The sequence below is a fragment of the Monodon monoceros genome, unplaced genomic scaffold, assembly GCF_005190385.1.
Source record: "Monodon monoceros isolate NGI ecotype Baffin Bay Population unplaced genomic scaffold, NGI_Narwhal_1 Super_Scaffold_2, whole genome shotgun sequence".
Lineage (NCBI taxonomy): Eukaryota > Metazoa > Chordata > Mammalia > Artiodactyla > Monodontidae > Monodon > Monodon monoceros.
The window spans coordinates 90,494,456-90,515,625 of NW_021703776.1; the positions used below are offsets into that span (position 1 = coordinate 90,494,456).

General features: G+C 42.8%; 1 protein-coding gene across 1 annotated transcript in view; it reads right to left on the reverse strand.

Moving 5' to 3' along the window:
• The window catches only part of ZC3HAV1 (zinc finger CCCH-type containing, antiviral 1), a 65,257-nt gene that overhangs the window by 14,943 nt on the left and 29,144 nt on the right, over positions 1-21,170 (reverse strand). The window contains exons 4-8 of the mRNA XM_029233142.1: positions 14,181-14,945; positions 13,281-13,379; positions 10,766-10,889; positions 8,769-8,943; positions 3,183-3,303 (exon numbers count right to left, since the gene is read on the reverse strand). Of these exons, the coding sequence (XP_029088975.1) occupies positions 3,183-3,303; positions 8,769-8,943; positions 10,766-10,889; positions 13,281-13,379; positions 14,181-14,945 (1,284 nt within the window). The remainder of the gene's footprint in view (positions 1-3,182; positions 3,304-8,768; positions 8,944-10,765; positions 10,890-13,280; positions 13,380-14,180; positions 14,946-21,170) is intronic.

Genomic DNA, 21,170 nt, shown 5'->3' on the forward strand with positions numbered 1-21,170 from the left:
TATGGGTTGGAATGTGGTAGCTATGTCTTAGAAGTTTTTTCCTACCTCAAATGTGAAATGTCACCTTCAATTCACACATGTTGTACACCTAAGTCTAAGCTGCAAGCAGCATGAGCTCTTTAAAAAGTAAATCATCGTACATTGCTAGTGAAAGTATAAAACGGTGCAACCACTTTAGAAAACAATTTGGTAGTTTCTTATAAAGTTAAACATACACTGCCCATGCAATCCAACGATCCCACTCCTTAGTATTTATCCAAGAGAAATGAAAAGCTACATCCACACGAGAACTTGCGTTTGAATGTTCCTAGTAGCATTATTACAAGAACCAAAAAGTGAAAACAACCCAAATACCCATCGACAGGTTAATGGCTAAACAAACCATGGTATATCCATAAACAAAATTTATTTTATTTATTTATCTTTGGCTGCATTGGGTCTTTGTTGCTGAGCGAGGCCTTTCTCTAGTAGTGGCGAGCAGGGGCTACTCTTGGTTGCTGTGCGTGGGCTTCTCATTGCGGTGGCTTCTCTTGTTGCACAGCACGGGCTCTAGGCGTGCGGGCTCAGTAGTTGTAGCTCGCGGGCTCTAGAGCACAGGCTCAGTAGTTGTGGCGCAGGGGTTTAGTTGCTCCGTGGCATGTGGGATCTTCCCGGACCAGGGCTCAAACCTGTGTCCCCTGCATTGGCAGGCAGATTCTTAACCACTGCGCCACCAGGGAAGCCCCATGGTATATCCTCACAATGGAATATTACTCAGCAATGAAAAGGGAAGGACTACTCTATATGCAACAACATAGATGAGTGAAAAACAGTATTCTGAGTGAGAGAAGTGAGCCATATGCAGAGTACACACTACAAGGTTCTATGTATATGGAATTCTAGAACAGATAAAACTAATCTATAGTGACAAAGTAAACTGGCTGCAGAGGAGAGACCGATTGCAAAGGGGCATAAGGAAACTTTTTGGATTGATGGGAGCATTCTAGATCTTGATTAGAAGAGTATTTGCACTCACTTGTCAGCACTCATCCAACTGCACACTTAAAATGGGTGCATCTTATTGCAGCAATTACGCCTCAGTAGTTTTACATCAACATCAACAAAACAAACAATGACAGAAAGAGCAAATCAGATCATGCCACAGCCCTGCTCAAAACCTTCTCGAGGTTTCCAGCTCATAAAATATTTAAGTTTCAACGTCTTCTCTCATCTCTTACACACCTCCTTCCCATGTGCATGGGCTGCCCCCTCCCTTCCAAAGTTTCCTCCTCAGATAAAAGCAGCCTCCCTCCCATGATTCCTCCATCCTCTTTCTGCCTCATCACATTGCTTCATTTTCCCCGTAGCTGTAATTAGTTTCTGAAGTTGCCTGGTTTGCCAGCATCCAGAATGGGGCCTAACACACAACTGACACTCTAATACTAGTTTAATGAATAAGAGCGAATAAGAAGTAGAAAGAAAGTAGTCTGGAACACTGCAAACTTCTCTGAACTGGTTTCTATGAACCAAGTGAACAAAATTATGGAGCTAAAATTGTTCAGACTCAGGAACAAGGTATATTGGTTCTCATCTCTCCACCACATTTCACCACAGAGAATACCACCAAAAAAAATTTTTTTAAATTTAAGCACATTTTTAATTTGACCATCCAACAGAGGAGATTTTTATTTTTCTCTATTGCCGTCTAGTCTTGGTCCACATGCATACATTCCTGCACTTATCATGCACATTAAATTTTTTAAAAATTCATTTCTGTTTTAAATATAACATAAAAACCAAAAAGTACAGAAATACAAACTTGGGATTCTGTCTTCTTCATTTAACAATATCAAATTTTGCTTTTACTGCACAGTTTTCATAATCATAATTTTTAACAACCACCCAATACTCCACTGAAATTTAATACCTTAATGTGTTCAGTCACTACCTTACTGGTACACAAGCTATTCCTCTACTTCAGTACTATAAGTAAGGCTTTAACAGAGACCTTTATGCCTATAGCTTATTTTTTTCTTGTGAATTATTTCCTTAGAAAGATTCCTGAGAAAATAAAAAAGCAAGCATATTTTAATATCTCTTGATATGTATTGCCAGGTTGCTTTCCACAGAAGTTGGTATAATGGCCCTTCAAAGCTATATGACTTAACACGCCATAACTGGTACAGGACCCAAATCTCAGGTACAACCTGGGAATGTCAAAGACCTGACAAAATCTCCTTTACCTCTTTCAGAGCACCTATAGGGCTGGGTCCTGGAAAGGCAAGTATCTGACCACACGCAGGGGGTGTCCCATGGATGCAGCCGATGGGACAGTACATTCAGAGGGAGAGCAGTTTCTGCCCTGGTTTTTTACTAAACACAACAGACAGATGGGTAGAAGGTAACCAGAAAATCTTCCTATGGAGGCTCAAATAAACATGGCGGAAGGCAAAGTCTTTAGAAAAGGTGATGGATAAAACCACTGACCTAGATGATGAAGCCTAAAAGGAACAGCAAGGTTCTAAAATTCAGAAGGAGGACTTCCCTGGTGGCGCAGTGGTTAAACGGGCTCGAGCCCTGGTCCGCGAAGATCCCACAGTGAGTCCGCGGGCCACAAACTGAAGCCCGCGCGCCTAGAGCCCGTGCTCCGCAACAAGAGAAGCCCCCGCCATGAGAAGCCCTTGCGCCACAACAAAGAGTAGCCACCGCTCGCCGCAACTAGAGAAAGCCCGCACGCAGCAACGGAGACCCAACACAGCCAAAAATAAATACAGTAAAATAAATAAATTTAAAAATAAATAAATAAATGAATAAAATAAAATAAAACTCAGAAGGCACCCACAGGCCCAAGGTCTCTACTGCAATCGTCAGCACCTGAAAATTCTGCCTCAGTCTGGGAAGCAACCCACCTAGAGTCAGAAATTAAGAATGGCAGAGCCGGAAGTACCCCCAGAGACCACGTAATCCAATGCCCCCATTTTACAGGGTGCTCGGTGCTGTCCCCAGCTACTCTGCGTCAGAGCCGAGGCTCCAGAGGACAGGTCTTCTGACCGCCACTGGCTCCCACCCACGGAACTCCCTGCCTTGCTAAAAAGAACCCGGGTCCTGAGCGCAGCACGCCGGGCTACTCCATTCCCACTCCCACGCGGATGCCACAGGCCGGATTCCAGCAACAGGCACCACTGCCAAACGCAAAGACTTACCTTGGAAACTCAGCTCGTAGTTTTGTGAACCCGCCTGAAATGGCACAATTCCCCTGTGACAGGATAGAAACAGAGACTCCAGGTATGAAGAGTCGATGTTTGAAATTTGCTCATTGTCTTTCTAATTAAAAAAAAAAAAAAAAAAAAGGTAAAGACTTCAGGGTAGGCTTTTAAGAAATTTCTACTATGATATTTTATATAACTTTATTTTAGCCGTGGGATTTGAACTGGAATGCACCCTGCCTTTCAAATCAGACTGCCAAGTTTCCTGGGTGGGACCACGTCACACCCTTCTGTAGTCTCCACCGCGGGGCTGAGAGCACGCTCTACACTGCAGAAACTGACCATGCCCTTGGTGGAGGCCTGAAAAACAAAGCTCTTTGCAAGTCTTTTACACCTTCCATAAAATATGACCCAAGTGTACAGAGCAACTGGTACCCAACGTGCAGACATGATGTCTAACAGAATCCAACATCCTGCCATGAAGTAGAACATCACAGCTATCAGCCCATCACACGATGAGAAAGCACAGTTTAAAGCTGGTATGAAGGCATGTAAAATTCCAGTAGGTGTACTGCTGTCCAAATGAGAGTGACCTAGCCCTTCTCCTCCGGCTATAATGAAAGGGGCACCCCCAAAATGGAACGATATAATCTCCAGCCTCAAGGCACATATGATGGGTCTGAACACCAGAAAGGGAAGTAAAGGGAAGTGTGTTATGCTAGCAAGGGGGCAGACTAGGCCACCATTCCATTGTCCCCACCCTATGTCAGGGATGACAGACCAGATATAAGCCCCCAAGAGCAGGGGTTCCCAATATCTAATGGTAAGGAGTTCTTGTTCCTCGTGATCTAGAATGGAGGATGACAGCAAGATCCTGTTGGCAGCCGGTGGTGGGCAGGGGCTCCCAGTCCCTTTAATGACAGGCCAGACTCTGCAGGCTTCAGCTACATCCATCGCATTCCCCTTCCCTAATGGAAATGTCTGCAGGATGTAAAGGGGGAGAGCCAGAACGAAAGCTTCCAAGGAAGGCGTCCCAGATAGAGAGGTCTCTTAGCCTGGAGAGGAACATGGTGGCACAGGAAAACTGGGTTCAAGTATTTGCACACAGTGCAAAGCAGGAATAAACTCAATGTGTTTCTGGAGGTAGAACCAGGACAAACGGGAGGAAGGAACAAGAAGGCTAACTTCAGCAGAACTTTCTGAACTACAGTCATGAACAGTTACGTCATACCACAACGATGTTTGTTGCAACGGCTGCTGGGACATGTATCGGGATGATTGTAAAAGAGACTGCCATCCAGGGTGGGCAGTAGGAAACTGAGTTTCCATGATTAGATGATTCGCTGGGAAACCATATGCCTTCCTCAGACCCCAAAGAATGGCTTAAGTGGGCAAACACCTGCGAGCAAGGGTGGGGGAAGGCAGCCATCACCTCTCGGCACCCTGGATTTTTGGGGGTTTTGTTTGTGGTTTTTTTTTTTTTTTTTTGGCTGCACCATGCAGCTTGCAGCATCTTAGTTCCCTGACCAGGGATTGAACCCATGTCCTCAGCAGTGAAAGTGCAGCATCCTACCACTGGACCACTGGGCCCTGGGTACCCTGGTTTGATGACTTGAATCTCTGCCTTAATTTCCCATCCCCAAAGTCCTGTACCCCTCAACTGCCTGCTCAGCCCTGCAGAACCCTGTTCCTGGCTGGAAGGAATCTGCAAACTCTAGGTCAAAGCCTTTCAAACTTGAATGTAAATGTAAATCACCCAGATCTTGTTAAAATTCGCATAATGATTCAGGGGAAGTGGGGGAAGAGTTTTGGAGCCTGCATTTTTTTAAAGTTAATTAATTAATTAATTTTATTTTTGGCTGCATTGGGTCTTCGTTGCTGCAAGCGGGCTTTCTCTAGTTGCGGCGAGCTGGGGCTACTCTTCCTTGCGGTGCACAGGCTTCTCATTGCCGTGGCTTCTCTTGTTGCGGAGCACGGGCTCGAGGTGTGTGGGCTCAGTAGTTGTGGCTCGCAGGCTTAGTTGCTCTAGAGCACAGGCTCAGTAGTTGTGGCGCACGGGCTTAGTTGCTCCGCAGCACGTGGGATCTTCCCGGATCAGGGATCAAACCCGTGCCCACTGCATTGGCAGGCAGGTTCCTAACCACTGTGCCACCAGGGAAGCCCCAGAGCCTGCATTTTGAACATCTCCCAGATGACACTGACATTGCTGGTCTGCGGACCTGACTTCGACCAGCAAGGCTTTAGGGTCCATATCAGCCATATTCACTAGAACTTTCTTTGACAATGGAAATTTCTCTGTGTTGTCCTATACGGTAGCCACGAGCCACATGTGGCTGCTGGGACAGCTGCTGGTAGAGCACTTAAAGTGTGACTAGTGTGACAACAACTGATTCTTCATTTTATTTAAGTTTAATTAATTTAAGTTTAAAATTAAATAGCCCCAGAGACATTGCTTTGGGAAAGATCCACAGTGTTCTTCTTCCTTGCTGCAAGTAATAAATCCTTCCTTCTCTGGGGGAAAAAAAAAAATTAAATAGCCACATATGGCTAGTGGTTGTCATACCGGACAGAACGAGGCCATTAAGTCAGTGTCTGAGCATCTGCACAGCCTCTCATGGTTCACGGGGACATTCCTCTGGCTCTGCCCTCACTGTACTCCAGTTCTGAATGGGTGAGTGAATGAATGAATGAATGGTAGAGCCTTCAATTATGCATTCTCCCAGAAGACTTGAATTTATACCTCAGTTTCAGTTACCAGGTCTTGGCTTTTGTCTTGTACCTACATGTTTGCCTTGATCTCGGCTTTCTAGAGCTACGGCTTGCCCTTGTCCTGGGCAATTCCCTCAGGTCATGGACTCCTGCCCCAAAAGGCCAGCTTTCACAGCTACTAAGCTTGGCTATCTGCTGGTAAACATCTTGAGGGTCTGGATCTGCACCCCCTGATGCAAAGCCCATGACTGCTACCTGGCTCTGCCCTCCAGTCACTCCTGCTGTAACTCCATCCTGCACCATTGCTGCCCACCGTCCTCTCCTGGTCCACCATCCATGTAGGTACAAGTCCTGGTTAAGCACCTGAACTGCCATATATCAATTCTACCTTCCAGAGGGTTCACTGTCAAACATATGCATCTACCCTTTGTTGGCAAAAGTTTCTATTTCTCCCAGTTCCTACCAGAGAGGTTCCTAACCCGGAAATCTCAGTTGCCCAACTCTTTTTTTTTTTTTTAACATCTTCATTGGAGTGTAATTGCTTTACAATGGTGTGTTAGTTTCTGCTTTATAACAAAGTGAATCAGCTATACATATATGCGCAACTCTTATTAAAAATTCAGTTGCAAGAAATAAAACCTGTAGGGCTCTGTCTGAAAACTATTCAGTCCACTCTTTTCTCTAAATATTCTAACCTGTACACTGGCTCAAACCAGGTCATCAAACAGCTGTAAACTTGGACCATAATACATAATACACTGAACTATGAAAGAAACCAGGCTGCAACTTATGTTTGTGTTTCAGATCTCCCGGTACCACCATTTTTATTTTACTTGGATGACCAGCAAGGAAAACACCAAACCCAGGGCCTGGTTTCCCGTCCTTCCTTTCTTTTTTTTCCTTTTATAACAGAAGTGCCCACTCAATTTATATAATGATGGGTCTAACTAATATGAGACAGTAAGAGTTTATTCACATCCTCAAAGAACACATTCCATTTCTTACAACAGACAAGTGCCACAGATTCAATGACTATAACATTTTTTGTGTTCGTAGGTAGAAAGTTACATTCTAGAACCGTGCATTTAACACAGACTGAATATCCCAGGGATAACTTCATATTAAAGAAGTTTTATCAGGAAGTTTCTTGATGTTTTACTAGGGGACATGAGTGACACAACCTGTGTAAATTTAAATATGATCTTTTACCCCTTAAAGTTCCTTTTGGTCTCTGGGATCATGATGTCACTAGAATACAAATATTTTCTAAGCCTTCTCCCCTATCTTACTGAAAATTGCAAGTATTTGACATAAGAACCATTGAGACCTATAGTTTACTATTTTAATTTCATTTCGTTTCGTTTCGTTTTATTTAATTATTTTATTTAATAACCAAGGCTAAAGAATTTGAGTTTATAATTTCTATTTCCACAGGCACCTCACAGAATCACTTTTATGGAACTGCACTTTGACACCATCCTCGGCTTAAATATAAGAAGAGCCCGTACGAAGCTAAATATCACAGGGGTTTTCACGCCGAGGTGCTTGACAGGTCACCGCAGGAGGGGAAAGCAAAGAGCCCTGAGCCCCGTCCTCTTTGCACAGGGCACCTCTGCTTCACCCTAGTTCGCTCATTTAGGTTCTGTGAAAGATTGTTTGATAGCATGTATCTGCCGCTAAGACCACTGGGAAACCGCCATGTACTGCACGGATGGTGGGACCAAGGTTGAGGACCTCACTCACCACAGCACACAAGGTCCCCTCTGTGTGGCCCTGTAGGAGACCCTTTTCTCAGGCCTCACTAACAGAGAAAAAGCCGTGCTTCTCCTGAGTAACTGGAATGGTCTTTTCATGGAGGCACAGGGGACCATATAACATAGTGTTTCTTTGCTTGCTTTGACAGCTAGGGAGCGCAGAGCCATATGTGTAGCCCATCCACTTCTAACCCTAGAGAATCTGACGCTGGCATTTCCTCGTCCCTACTTTGGCTTCATTTCCATCTCTTGCTTTTCTTTTCTCTTTCTCTTCACTCTGATTTCATTGCCTACTTAAGCTCACTCCCTCCCTCTCTCTCTCTCTCTCTAATCCTATGAATCAAAGGAAAGAAAGGATACTAGACAGAAGCTTTGCTTATCTAAACTTCTCTCCCGAGAGGCATGGACATATATGCACTACCAAACGTAAAACAGATAGCTAGTGGGAAGCAGCTGCATAGCACAGGGAGATCAGCTCGGTGCTTTGTGACCACCTAGAGGGGTGGGATAGGGAGGGTGGGAGGGAGACGTAAGAGGGAGGAGATATGGGGATGTATGTATATGTATAACTGGTTCACTGTTATAAAGCAGAAACTAACACACCACTGTAAAGTAATTCTACTCCAATAAAGATATTTTTAAAAATTAAATTAAATTAAATTAAAAAAAATAAACTTCTCTCCCTTTACTATGTCCCTGTGCAGGTAAGTCTAGAATCTTCTAGTCCATCTGAATCCAGACTCTGACTGCATCCTAGTAACCATCTATATCAGTCTTCTGATTTCTCAGTCCTGCTCCTCTTCTGGCTGAAAGCAGTAGTCTCTGTACATTTATGTACTAGTACATAGAAAGCTAGCTCAAGGTTCCAGCCCAGGCCCCGATAGCGAGGAAAGAAGGATATTGGCTGGCTCATGGATCAAGGAGTTCCTTAAAAATAATTATAATTTTTTATGATGCAATCGGAGTCCATGCTTGCTGGGTATCATGTAAAAAAGCACTACTTCCTCTACCATGTCCATGCTCCACGGGTAACCACGTGGGTGTCAGACATTGTACTACTAGTTTCTTCTGAAGTTGGCAAGTTTATACAAGAGCGTCCACAAGGAGGAATGGTACTCACCTTCTCTCCATATTGAACCCATTTGTCATATCCATTTCTCCAGTACCAAATCCATTTTGTGGTGAAGAGAGAACTGGCCGGCATTGTGACAGATGAAGGCGTGGAGAGACGTCGGATGGGATTATAATCACAAGTCATCTTCTGGAAACTGATTTTATAATTTCCAATAGAAATGCTGAGAGGGAAAAGTTTAGTGTTAACAAAATGCTTCACTGAAACAAAATGCTTCTGTTTTCTACACTCTGGTCTTCCCTAATAAGAGGATAGAATTAAACCTTGAGAGCTGAAAGGGATCTTTGAATTTCCCTTATACAGCTTTCGGTCTTACACATAAAAGAAAAAACTGAACTACAGAGAGGTAATGTAACCTGCCTGCCCCACATATTCAACGGTGTCACAGAATGTGTTCTTCCCTCAAAAAATATGCCCCATAGACAACTGTGCCCACACAAAACAATGGATTGGCTCAATGTTTGTTAGAAAGTCAGTTAGAAACTCACAGTAGGTCAGTTTTTTTCAATTATTATTCAAATAGTTATCAAAGTGTGGTCCAAGACCTTTTTGGGAGCCAGCAAGGTCAAAGTTATTTTCATAATGATATTAAGACATCACCTGTCTTTTTCACCTTCATACCCTCACAGGTGCACAATGGAGTTTTCCAGAGGCTACATGATGTTTGATTTCACAATAAAGAGATTTGCAAAAATATATAACAATTTCAGTCTTCTCAGTGAATTTGGTTTTGTTTTGTTTTGGAAAAGTTATTTTTATAGTTTTACTTATATACAGTTATATATGCATATAACTACATATAAGTTAGATATATAATTATCAAAAAATGTTATGTCAACATGAATGAGTTTATTATTGTTATTTTTAATGTATCAGTAAATATTTAATTTTTCTCAGTTGTGATTTTTAATATGGTAAATATAAATAGCTATAATCCACATAAACAGAAGTTCTTTGGGATCCTCAATACATTTTAAGACTATATAGGGCTCCTGAGACCAAAAAGTTTAAGAGTTACTGCTCTATGAAACACCTCCTAGATCAGTGATATTCAACCAGGAGCGATTTTGTGACCCAGGGAACATTTGACAATGTCGAAAAATGTTTTTGTTTATCACAACTGGCATGCAGTGGGTGGAAGCCAGGAATGATGCTAAACTGCCCCCCACCCAGAACAAATAATTATCTGGTCCCAAAAGTCAATAGCGCTAAGGTTGAAAAACACTGCTTCAGATTTACCTGGGGGGAGAAATACACCTAGAAGCAAAACAGCTGACGCCACCCTCTAGTGGCAAAAGGTTGCAACACAGAATCTCCACCAAAAATTCACTAAATTTGCAGACGACGACACATCCATATTTTTCCCCCCAAAGAACTTCCTTGTAAAACAGGATGCAGCTTATAAATATGGTCATGGGTGGTATCACCCATATCAGCCCTAATAGAAGCAGAAATATAAGGTAGCCTCTTAGAAACCTCCAGGGTAGAGAAAATAGCGAACACAGAGGAAGGTATAAAATGCTAAAGTATACAACAAAATCCTGCCCTAGAACTATAGGAAATGACTCAAATCATTTTCTCAAACTATGAAATTAAGTCAAAGCTCTTCTGAGCTCATCATTTAGTACTTGTGATAGTCCTACGATGAGCTGATAGGAATACAAACCAACCTACGCATTGTGTTGCTCAGCAGGACACACTGACAAATATTAACTAAACACATATTTGTGTCCCTGTTTGTTTCACCTGAGTTAGCAAATACTCCCAGAGTCCCTTGTAATAGCGAGGCTCTGAGTGACTTCAAACCTGCCCCACTTACGTATTTTTCTTCATTAACTCAGCAGGCGTTTGCCATTTTTATCTCAAGAGTTAACCTGAATGGGATTCTGAAGGAAAACTGCTTTTTCTTCTTCCCATAAGCATAGCACTGGGCTTTCTTCCGATGATGTTGTGCATCTCACAAGCCAGACCGGCCACCAACTTACGTGCAGACTTGGGGGTCACAAAAGGCCTTCTCAATATCCTCCATGAGCGGGAGGTCCATCCAGGTGTTTGCAAGTAACATCTGCCACCGGTAGGGCAGGTGGAAGTGAACTTTGTTGCATCTCTCTAAAAAGACAGAAAAGAAGTCTCAGCGATTCGGCCAAGTTCACTGCTGACTCTCCCCATCCTTTCACGGCCCACCTTTCCCCTTCTGCCTGTCCTGCAGGCACATTTCCCAGCTACACCTGTGCTCATGCTGGCCCCTACCTGCATTGCCCCTAACTCCAGGTTCCATTATTACCCATGGAGACTCATCAGAAAACAAAATTCTCTGCTCCCCAAAAAGCCATGTTACCCACATGGAAATCTGAGATCTTTATAAATTGACAGTTACCCGTTCTGCACCCCACACGTGGATTTACTGAGACAAACTGCTCTCCAGCATAGGCAACTGCTTTTGTGTTTCCTTGAAGCCCTGACCTAAAATTCATCTCTCCCAGAAGAATTCCCTCACTAATCTCGCGCTCTTCTGAACTGACTTGTGTTTTATTTTCCCTCAGCCAGTGCTCGGGACTCAGTTTGTGCTTTATTTACGTATTTACTCATTTTACGCAGTTTTCTAATTTGTGCATGTTTTGTTTGTTTGTTTTTGGCCGCACCGCGCAGCTTCTGGGATCTCAGTTCCCCGACCAGGGATGGAACCCGGGCCCCCGGCAGTGAGAGTGCGGAGTCCTAACCACTGGACCGCCAGGGAGCTCCCAAATTTGATGCCCCACCTTAACAACAAACTCATTGAAAAAAAGGCCTGCATCATTGTTTAGCTTACTTCTCCCTTGCTTCACTGGCAGAGGGCTGGGCATGAAAAAGATGACCATTCAATGAATGCTTGCTGAAGAATGAATTAATGTTAGAAGTCCATAATACAGGAGTACAGAAAACAGTTCTATTTTTCACAATTTGCATTATGTTTCAACCGTTTTGAAATGTCTAAAAGATGTGTTACTACTTTAGAATAAAAAGAGGCAGACTTAGACATCACAACGAAATCCAGAGTGGCACTGCCTGGGATTTGGCTGATTCAAAAAGTATAACCTTCCTCACACCCATTAGAATGGCTGCTATAAACAAACAAACAAACAAACAAAAACAAATAAACAAGTGTTGGTAAGGATGTGGAGAAATTGGAACCCTCGTGCATTGCTGGTGAGAATATAAAATGCTACAGCTGCCATGGAAAACTGTATGGCAGTTCCTCAAAAACTTAAACATACATTTACCACATAATCCAGCAATTCCACTTGTGGGTATATACCCAAAAGAACTGAAAGCAAATCTCAAACAGATATTTGTACACCTGTGTTCATAGCAGCATTATACACAACAGCCAAAGGTAGAAGCAACTCAAGTACCCATCAATGGGTGAATGGATAAACAAAATGTGATAGAATACAATGGAATAGTATTCAGCCTTAAAAAGGAAATTCTCACAACGGCTACAACATGGATAAACCTTGAGGACACTGTACTAAGTGAAATAAGCCAGTGTCCGAAAAAGACAAATACTGTGTGAGTTCATTCATATGAGGGTCGTAGAGAAGTCATACTTATAGACAGAAACCAAAATGGCGGCTGCCAGGGGCTTCCCTGCCAGTAGTGGGAAAGGAGGAGTTGTTGTTTAAAGGGTACAGAGTCTCAGTTTTACAAGATAAAAAGAATTCTGGAAATTGGTTGTGCAACAATACGAATGTACTGAACCCTACTGAACTGTACACTTAAAAATATTTAAGATGGTAAAATCTGTTATGTGTATTTTACCATAATTAAAAAGAAAATATTTTAAAGATTTTTGATTTAGGGAACGCAGGGCAGAATCTCCTCTTCAGACACAAGGTGAATGCGTCTAAGACCACTAAGTAATCAAGCAAATGAATCAGACATGATGCCTAGGCCTGGGGTGGAGGCATGAAAGGGAAAGAGTGGTGTAAGAGTGAGAGGGCAGCTCTGTGTCCCAAGCAGCCCCGTGGGAAACATTTCTGCAGGAATCCTGGTGGGAGGCAACAGTGTGGACAGGTGTGGCTCATTGACTGCAAAGACACACAAGACATTGTTCGGGTAGAGCACGGGTCCCTCAGTACACATGTGAGGGGCAACTAGAGCCCACGGCCCAGAAGAGAGGCAATGCCTAAATCACGACAGGACACAAACTTTGAAAATGTGTCTGCTAGGATACTTTTGTTTGCTTTTCGTGTGCAAAAAGATGGGTCCCTGATTAAGTGTAACAGATCACCTAAAACTGAATTGTGAAAGGAGAACGTATAATATCATGCAGTGGTGAAGTGGGTGGTTTGTGCATCTGTGAAATGGGTTAACAACAGAACCTAGGGTTGATGTGAAGTTTAAAGAAGATGAATGTAAGATTCTTAGCATTGCACCTGACACACAGTACACAGTAAATGTTAGCCATATTACTATTAATAAAGTTTCTGCTTCTAGAAAGTCCTTAAGTAAGTTACTCACTAAGTTGGCAACCCTTATACAGATGGTCAAGACAAATTTCGTTTGAGCCATGTTCATCCCTCGTAGAACATTCGGTACTCGCAACGTCAGATACGGAATCTACAAGAAAAAGAGGATGCATGTATGCTGATCCTAATATTTAAACCGAAAATAAGATATCTGGTCTTGCAGTGGGGAAGAATATCTGAAATGGGGGCCACGTTCAAGAAAATTCTTATGATTCGTGTACTGCTGCTAAGGAGAGCCTAGACACGAAAGCAAATGAACGTCTGGGGCACCTGAGAGTTATGTTTATTTCTTAAACCATAGTTGAACTATTCCTGTTCTGAATAAATGTAGCACTTATTCTATACAGTTCTAGGGTTGGTCCTTCCATCTTCATATGTCAATCTCCTCATCAGAAGTGCTCCTTAACCAAAACCCCTTTGCCCTTTAATACTGCTAAGGGACATGCAAAGAGAAACCACTAGCCCTAGCTGCTGTGCTGCAGACATGAGACATGGGGCCCCTCTCTGTCCCTCAGTGACTCACACAGAGCCCAGCCTGAGCCCTTGTTGTAATCTCGCTGGCAGGGGGAACAGGCATTTGAGCAGAGTTCCGACCATGGGTCCCCTAGGCTGCAGCTCTGTTGCTTAAGGAAGGTGTAAAATGAGGGACCCTGGGCAGAGTGAGTGCTGCTCTGTGTCGGGGCAGTGGTCTCCCCATGTGTGGGCAGAACCTGGCTTGTCAGCCTCTGACTTTCAGAGCGTAACACGTCTTTCTCCCCACTGACTGCCGACGTCAAGCCAAAACTCGTGGCATCAGTTTTACCTACATCGGTAGTTTCATCTATCACTTTACTAGAGCCATTTGGTGGCACTGTGGACAGACTAGCCCAGAATGTCTTCTCTGTGTGTTTACCATTAACAAAGGCCGTGGCCCCATCGTCGGCAGCTGTCATTTGGCCAGCGGGCTGCAGATGGCTGCGAGTCACTCCGGTGTCCTGACCCCTAGGTAAAGATTTTTCTCTCTGCCTACTGGCTGTGGTTTTATAATTTAACAATCTCACGGAAGTGGCATCTGTGGCCATGTCATCGACATTATTATTAAAAAGCGGGAAATGCTGGCTGTCTTGATTCCCACGTCTGCCCTCCGTGTTCACGCAGTCCGAGGAAAGGATGGCCGTGCTCTTTCTGGTGGTGATGGTTTCAGGTATTTGTGGAGAACCAAGAGGCGAGAAGGAGACAGCCTGACTGGAAGAAAACAAACTCTCTCTACTAGTGTCTTGGTCATTCTGCCAGGATGCGGGGCCCTTCCACTTGGGAGCTGATGTCGAATCAAAAGTGACGTAAGTATTGCTGTGATTCCCATAGAAAAGATCCTCTGGACTGCCATTCTCTGCAAACCTCTGGCTTGCTCCCCCTTGACCGGTTCCTCCAAGGTTGGACGCCGCAGACGAGCCTGAGGAAGGCGGAGGGCACTCCTGACTTCCCAAATGCGTGAACTTGTGGGCAAGATCCTTGACAGGCCCATCATCCAGGGGAGACCCGCGGCCGGTGGGATCTGGACTGGGGGGGCAGGACCTCTGGGCAGAAGCTGCAGCAGATGGAAGAGAGTCCCCACTGCCCCGGTCTCTGCTCTTGCTTCTGCCTCTGTATGCCGCGTCTCTGCGATGTGAAGGAGGAGCTGGGAAAGAAAAACCAAACAACGGAAGTTGGTGTTAACGTGACTAACTTCCCTGCCCTGTTCCGCCTCAGCTTCTCCAGGTTTGCTATCGAAGTTCTATCAAATTACTTTTGTGTGAAAATCTCGAGAAGGTGCTTATGACAATGCAGGAATCTGTCACCCTGCCAGCCCTGCAGAAAACACCGCCTATGACCTAGGATAAAGGTCGAACTGACACTGGCTCTGCTTGGCTTCTCTCGTGGGACTTAGATGTAGCCCCCAAATGCCCACACTCTTAGATGGGGCTGTCCACAATTCTCTAGTTCAAGTCACTCACCGCTAGGGTAAATGGAGAGACAGACGAGTACAAATCAGGGAGGAGTTCCCCGAAATCATTTAGAGTTTGCCCATATTGTGATACAGGTGTACCTAAGTTACGGATTCATGATACATAAAACAACAACAACAAAAGAAACTACAACAGAGGTCTGATTTCACTGAAGCTTGAGAATTTTCCAGAGTTGTTCGTCCAGCCCCCCAAATGCCCAAGCTTAAATGAGTAACATCTAAAAAAGAAAAATTGGCCTCTCTCTAGAAACGTGGTAAGTCACACCCCCGGGAAGCAGACAGGAGGGAGGGGGGTGAGCATGTGTGCTCGTGAGTACGTACAAAGTGCGGTGTGCATGCGTGTGATGTTTATATGTGGAGTGTGCTGTGCTGGGTGTGTGTGCATGAATGAAGTGTGTGCATGTGTGTGTGTGAGATACGCATGTGTGGTATACATGTGACGGGTGTGTGTGTGTGTGTGGTTGCACGCATGGTGTGTGACGTGTGTCGGTTGGTGAGATATGCATGTATGGTGTATGTGGCATGCACAAGTGAAGTCTGTGTGGTGTGATTGCATGTGTTTGTGTGGCATGTGTGAAGTGTGTCCTGTGCATGTGTTACACATGTTGTGCGTGCGTGAAGTTTGTGTATGTGTGGGGTATGTATGTATGCAAGTCGTTGTTTTTGTGTACATGTGGCTGGAGGCTGTGTGTGTGCGTGTGGTGTGTGAGTTGTGCTATTGTGTGTGGGAAAGAGGAGGAAGAGAGGTCTTCTCTTCCAAACCCAGGGGGCAGCAGGAATATAGTACAAGCAAGCATCCTCCTCCCATCAACTAAGTAGATTAACTAGAAGTGACAACAAAGAAAACTCCCTCTCGCATACAACAAATTTATATTGAGAAGCTACACCAAACCCCGTCCTTCCAGATATTCCCCTGTCGAGAGGGCATTGTCGTGCAGGAGAAAAAACACAAGATGTGGAATCAGAACACGCGAGCTCTGCTCCTCTCGAGTCCTGTGAGGCCCTGAAAACGTTACTTTTCTTGATTCATAGTATTACCCTTCACTCTTCTAAAAATGATTTAAGGCTGCTCGCAATAGAACTCACTTAAGGGACTTCCCTGGTGGCGCAGTGGTTAAGAATCCACCAGCCAGAGCTCCCGAATATGGCTGCCCCCAGTGCCCACGCCCCAACGTGAGCACAGCCGCCCCAGCTCTCCAGGAGACTCTCCTAGACCAGCAGCCGTGTGGATGAAAGGCTCTTGGTGCTGCAGCCAGGAGTCAGTGCTGTGCCTCTGAGGTGGGAGAGCCAACTTCAGGACACTGGTCCACAAGAGGCCTCCCAGCTCCACATAATATCAAACGGTGAAAATCTCCCAGGGATCTCCATCTCAAAACCAACACCCAGCTTCACTCAACGACCAGCAAGATACAGTGCTGGACACCCTATGCCAAACAACTAGCAAGACAGGAACACAACCCCACCCATTAGCACAGAGGCTGCCTAAAATCACAATAAGTCCACAGACACCCCAAAACACACCACCACACGTGGACCTGCCCACCAGAAAGTCAAGATCCAGCCTCATCCACCAGAACACAGGCACTAGTCCCCTCCACCAGGAAGCCTACACAACCCACTGAACCAACTTTAGCCACTGGGGACAGACACCAAAAACAACGGGAACTACGAACCTGCAGCCTGCAAAAAGGAGACCCCAAACACAGTAAGATGAGCAAAATGAGAAGACAGAAAAACACACAGCAGATGAAGGAGCAAGATAAAAACCCACCAGACCTAACAAATGAAGAGGAAATAGGCAGTCTACCTGAAAATGAATTCAGAATAATGATAGTAAAGATGATCCAAAATCTTGGAAATAGAATAGAGAAAATGCAAGAAACACTTAACAAGGACCTAGAAGAACTAAAGATGAAACAAGCAACGATGAACAACACAATGAATGAAATTAAAAATACTCTAGAAGGGATCAATAGCAGAATAACTGAGGCAGAAGAACGGATAAGTGCCCTGGAAGATAAAACAGTGGAAATAACTACTGCAGAGCAGAATAAAGAAAAAAGAATGAAAAGAACTGAGGACAGTCACAGAGAGCTCTGGGACAACATTAAATGCACCAACATTCAAAGTTAGGGGTCCCAGAAGAAGAAGAGAAAAAGAAAGGGACTGAGAAAATATTTGAAGAGATTATAGTTGAAAACTTCCCTAATATGGGAAAGGAAATAGTTAATCAAGTCCAGGAAGCACAGAGAGTCCCATACAGGATAAACCCAAGGAGAAACACGCCAAGACACATATTAATCAAACTGTCAAAAATTAAATACAAAGAAAACATATTAAAAGCAGCAAGGGAAAAACAACAAATAACACACAAGGGAATCCCCATAAGGTTAACAGCTGATCTTTGAGCAGAAACTCTGCAAGCCAGAAGGGACTGGCAGGACATATTTAAAGTGATGAAGGAGAAAAACCTACAACCAAGATTACTCTACCCAGCAAGGATCTCATTCAGATTTGATGAAGAAATTAAAACTTTACACACAAGCAAAAGCTGAGAGAGTTCAACACCACCAAACCAGCTTTACAACAAATGCTAAAGGACCTTCTCTAGGCAAGAAACACAAGAGAAGGAAAAGACCTACAAAAACAAACCCAAAACAATTAAGAAAATGGGAATAGGAACATACATATCGATAATTACCTTAAATGTAAATGGATTAAATGCTCCCACCAAAAGACACAGACTGGCTGAATGGATACAAAAACAAGACCCATATATATGCTGTCTACAAGAGACCCACTTCAGACCTAGGGACACATACAGACTGAAAGTGAGGGGATGGAAAAAGATATTCCATGCAAATGGAAACCAAAAGAAAGCTGGAGTAGCAATTCTCATATCAGACAAAATAGACTTTAAAATAAAGACTATTAGAAGAGACAAAGAAGGACACTACATAATAATCAAGGGTTCGATCCAAGAAGAAGATATAACAATTGTAAATATTTATGCACCCAACATAGGAGCACCTCAATACATAAGGCAAATACTAACAGCCATAAAAGAGGAAATCGACAGTAATACATTCATAGTAGGGGACTTTAACACCCCACTTTCACCAACGGACAGATCATCCAAAATGAAAATAAATAAGAAAACACAAGCTTTAAATGATACATTAAACAAGATGGACTTAATTGATATTTATAGGACATTCCATCCAAAAACAACAGAATACACATTTTTCTCAAGTGCTCATGGAACATTCTCCAGGATAGATCATATCTTGGGTCACAAATCAAGCCTTGGTAAATTTAAGAAAATTGAAATTGTATCAACTATCTTTTCCAACCACAATGCTATGAGACTAGATATCAATTACAGGAAAAGATCTGTAAAAACTACAAACACATGGAGGCTAAACAATACACTACTTAATAACAAAGTGATCACTGAAGAAATCAAAGAAGAAATAAAAAAATACCTAGAAACAAATGACAATGGAGACACGATGACCCAAAACCTATGGGATGCAGCAAAAGCAGTTCTAAGAGGGAAGTTTATAGCAATACAATCCTATCTTAAGAAACAGGAAACAGCTCTAATAAACAACCTAACCTTGCACCTAAAGCAATCAGAGAAAGAAGAAGAAAAAAAAACCCAAAGTTAGCAGAAGGAAAGAAATCATAAAAATCAGATTAGAAATAAATGAAAAAGAAATGAAGGAAACGATAGCAAAGATCAATAAAACTAAAAGCTGGTTCTTTGAGAAGATAAACAAAATTGATAAACCATTAGCCAGACTCATCAAGAAAAGAAGGGAGAAGACTGAAATCAATAGAATTAAAAATGAAAAAGGAAAAGTAACAACTGACACTGCAGAAATACAAAAGATCATGAGAGATTACTACAAGCAACTCTGTGCCAATAAAATGGACAACCTGGAAGAAATGGACAAATCCTTAGAAATGCACAACCTGCCAAGACTGAATCAGGAAGAAATAGAAAATATGAACAGACCAATCACAAGCACTGAAATTGAAACTGTGATTAAAAATCTTCCAACAAACAAAAGCCCAGGACCAGATGGCTTCACAGGCGAATTCTATCAAACATTTAGAGAAGAGCTAACACCTATCCTGCTCAAACTCTTCCAAAATATAGCAGAGGGAGGAACACTCCCAAACTCATTCTACGAGGCCACCATCACCCTGATACCAAAACCAGAGAAAGATGTCACAAAGAAAGAAAACTACAGGCCAATATCACTGATGAACATAGATGCAAAAATCCTCAACAAAATACTAGCAAGCAGAATCCAACAGCACATTAAGAGGATCATACACCATGATCAGGTGGGGTTTATTCCAGGAATGCAAGGATTCTTCAATATACACAAATCAATCAATGTGATACACCATATTAACAAATCGAAGGAGAAAAACCATATGGTCATCTCAATAGATACAGAGAAAGCTTTCGACAAAATTCAACACCCATTTATGATAAAAACCCTCCAGAAAGTAGGCACAGAGGGAACTTTCCTCAACATAATAAAGGCCATATATGACAAACCCAAAGCCAACATTGTCCTCAATGGTGAAAAACTGAAAGCATTTCCACTAAGATCAGGAACAAGACAAGGTTGCTCACTCTCACAACTCTTATTCAACGTAGTTTTGGAAGTCTTAGCCACAGCAATCAGAGAAGAAAAGGAAATAAAAGGAATCCAAATCGGAAAAGAAGAAGTAAAGCTGTCACTGTTTGCAGATAACATGATATACTATACATAGAGAATCCTAAAGATGCTACCAGAAAACTACTAGAGCTAATCAATGAATTTGGTAAAGTAGCAGGATACAAAATTAATGCACAGAAATCTCTGGCATTCCAATACACTAATGATGAAAAAGCTGAAAGTGAAATCAAGAAAACACTCCCATTTACCACTGCAATAAAAAGAATAAAATATCTAGGAATAAGCCTACCTAAGGAGACAAAAGACCTGTATGCAGAAAATTGTAAGACAGTGATGAAAGAAATTAAAGATGATACAAATAGATGGAGAGATATACCATGTTCTTGGATAGGAAGAATCAACATTGTGAAAATGACTCTACTACCCAAAGCAATCTACAGATTCAATGCAATGCCTATCAAACTACCACTGGCATTTTTCACAGAACTAGAACAAAAAATTTCACAATTTGTATGGAAACACAAAAGACCCCGAATAGCCAAAGCAATCTTGAGAACGAAAAACGGAGCTGGAGGAATCAGGCTCCCTGACTTCAGACTATACCACAAAGCTACAGTAATCAAGACAGTATGGTACTGGTACAAAAACAGAAATATAGATCAACGGAACAGGATAGAAAGCCCAGAGATAAACCCACGCACACATGGTCACCTTATCTTTGATAAGGAGGCAGGAATGTAGAGTGGAGAAAGGACAGCCTCTTCAATAAGTGGTGCTGGGAAAACTGGACAGGTACATGTAAAAGTATGAGATTAGAACACTCTCTAACACCATACACAAAAATAAGCTCAAAATGGATTAAAGACCTAAATGTAAGGGCAGAAACTATCAAACTCTTAGAGGAAAACATAGGCAGAACACTCTATGACATAAATCACAGCAAGATCCTTTTTGACCCACCTCCTAGAGAAATGGAAATAAAAAAATAAACAAACAAATGGGACCTAATGAAACTTCAAAGCTTTTGCACAGCAAAGGAAACCATAAACAAGACGAAAAGACAACCCTCAGAATGGGAGAAAATATTTGCAAATGAAGCAACTGACAAAGGATTAATCTCCAAAATTTACAAGCAGCTCATGCAGCTCAATAACAAAAAAACAAACAACCCAATCCAAAAATGGGCAGAAGACCTAAA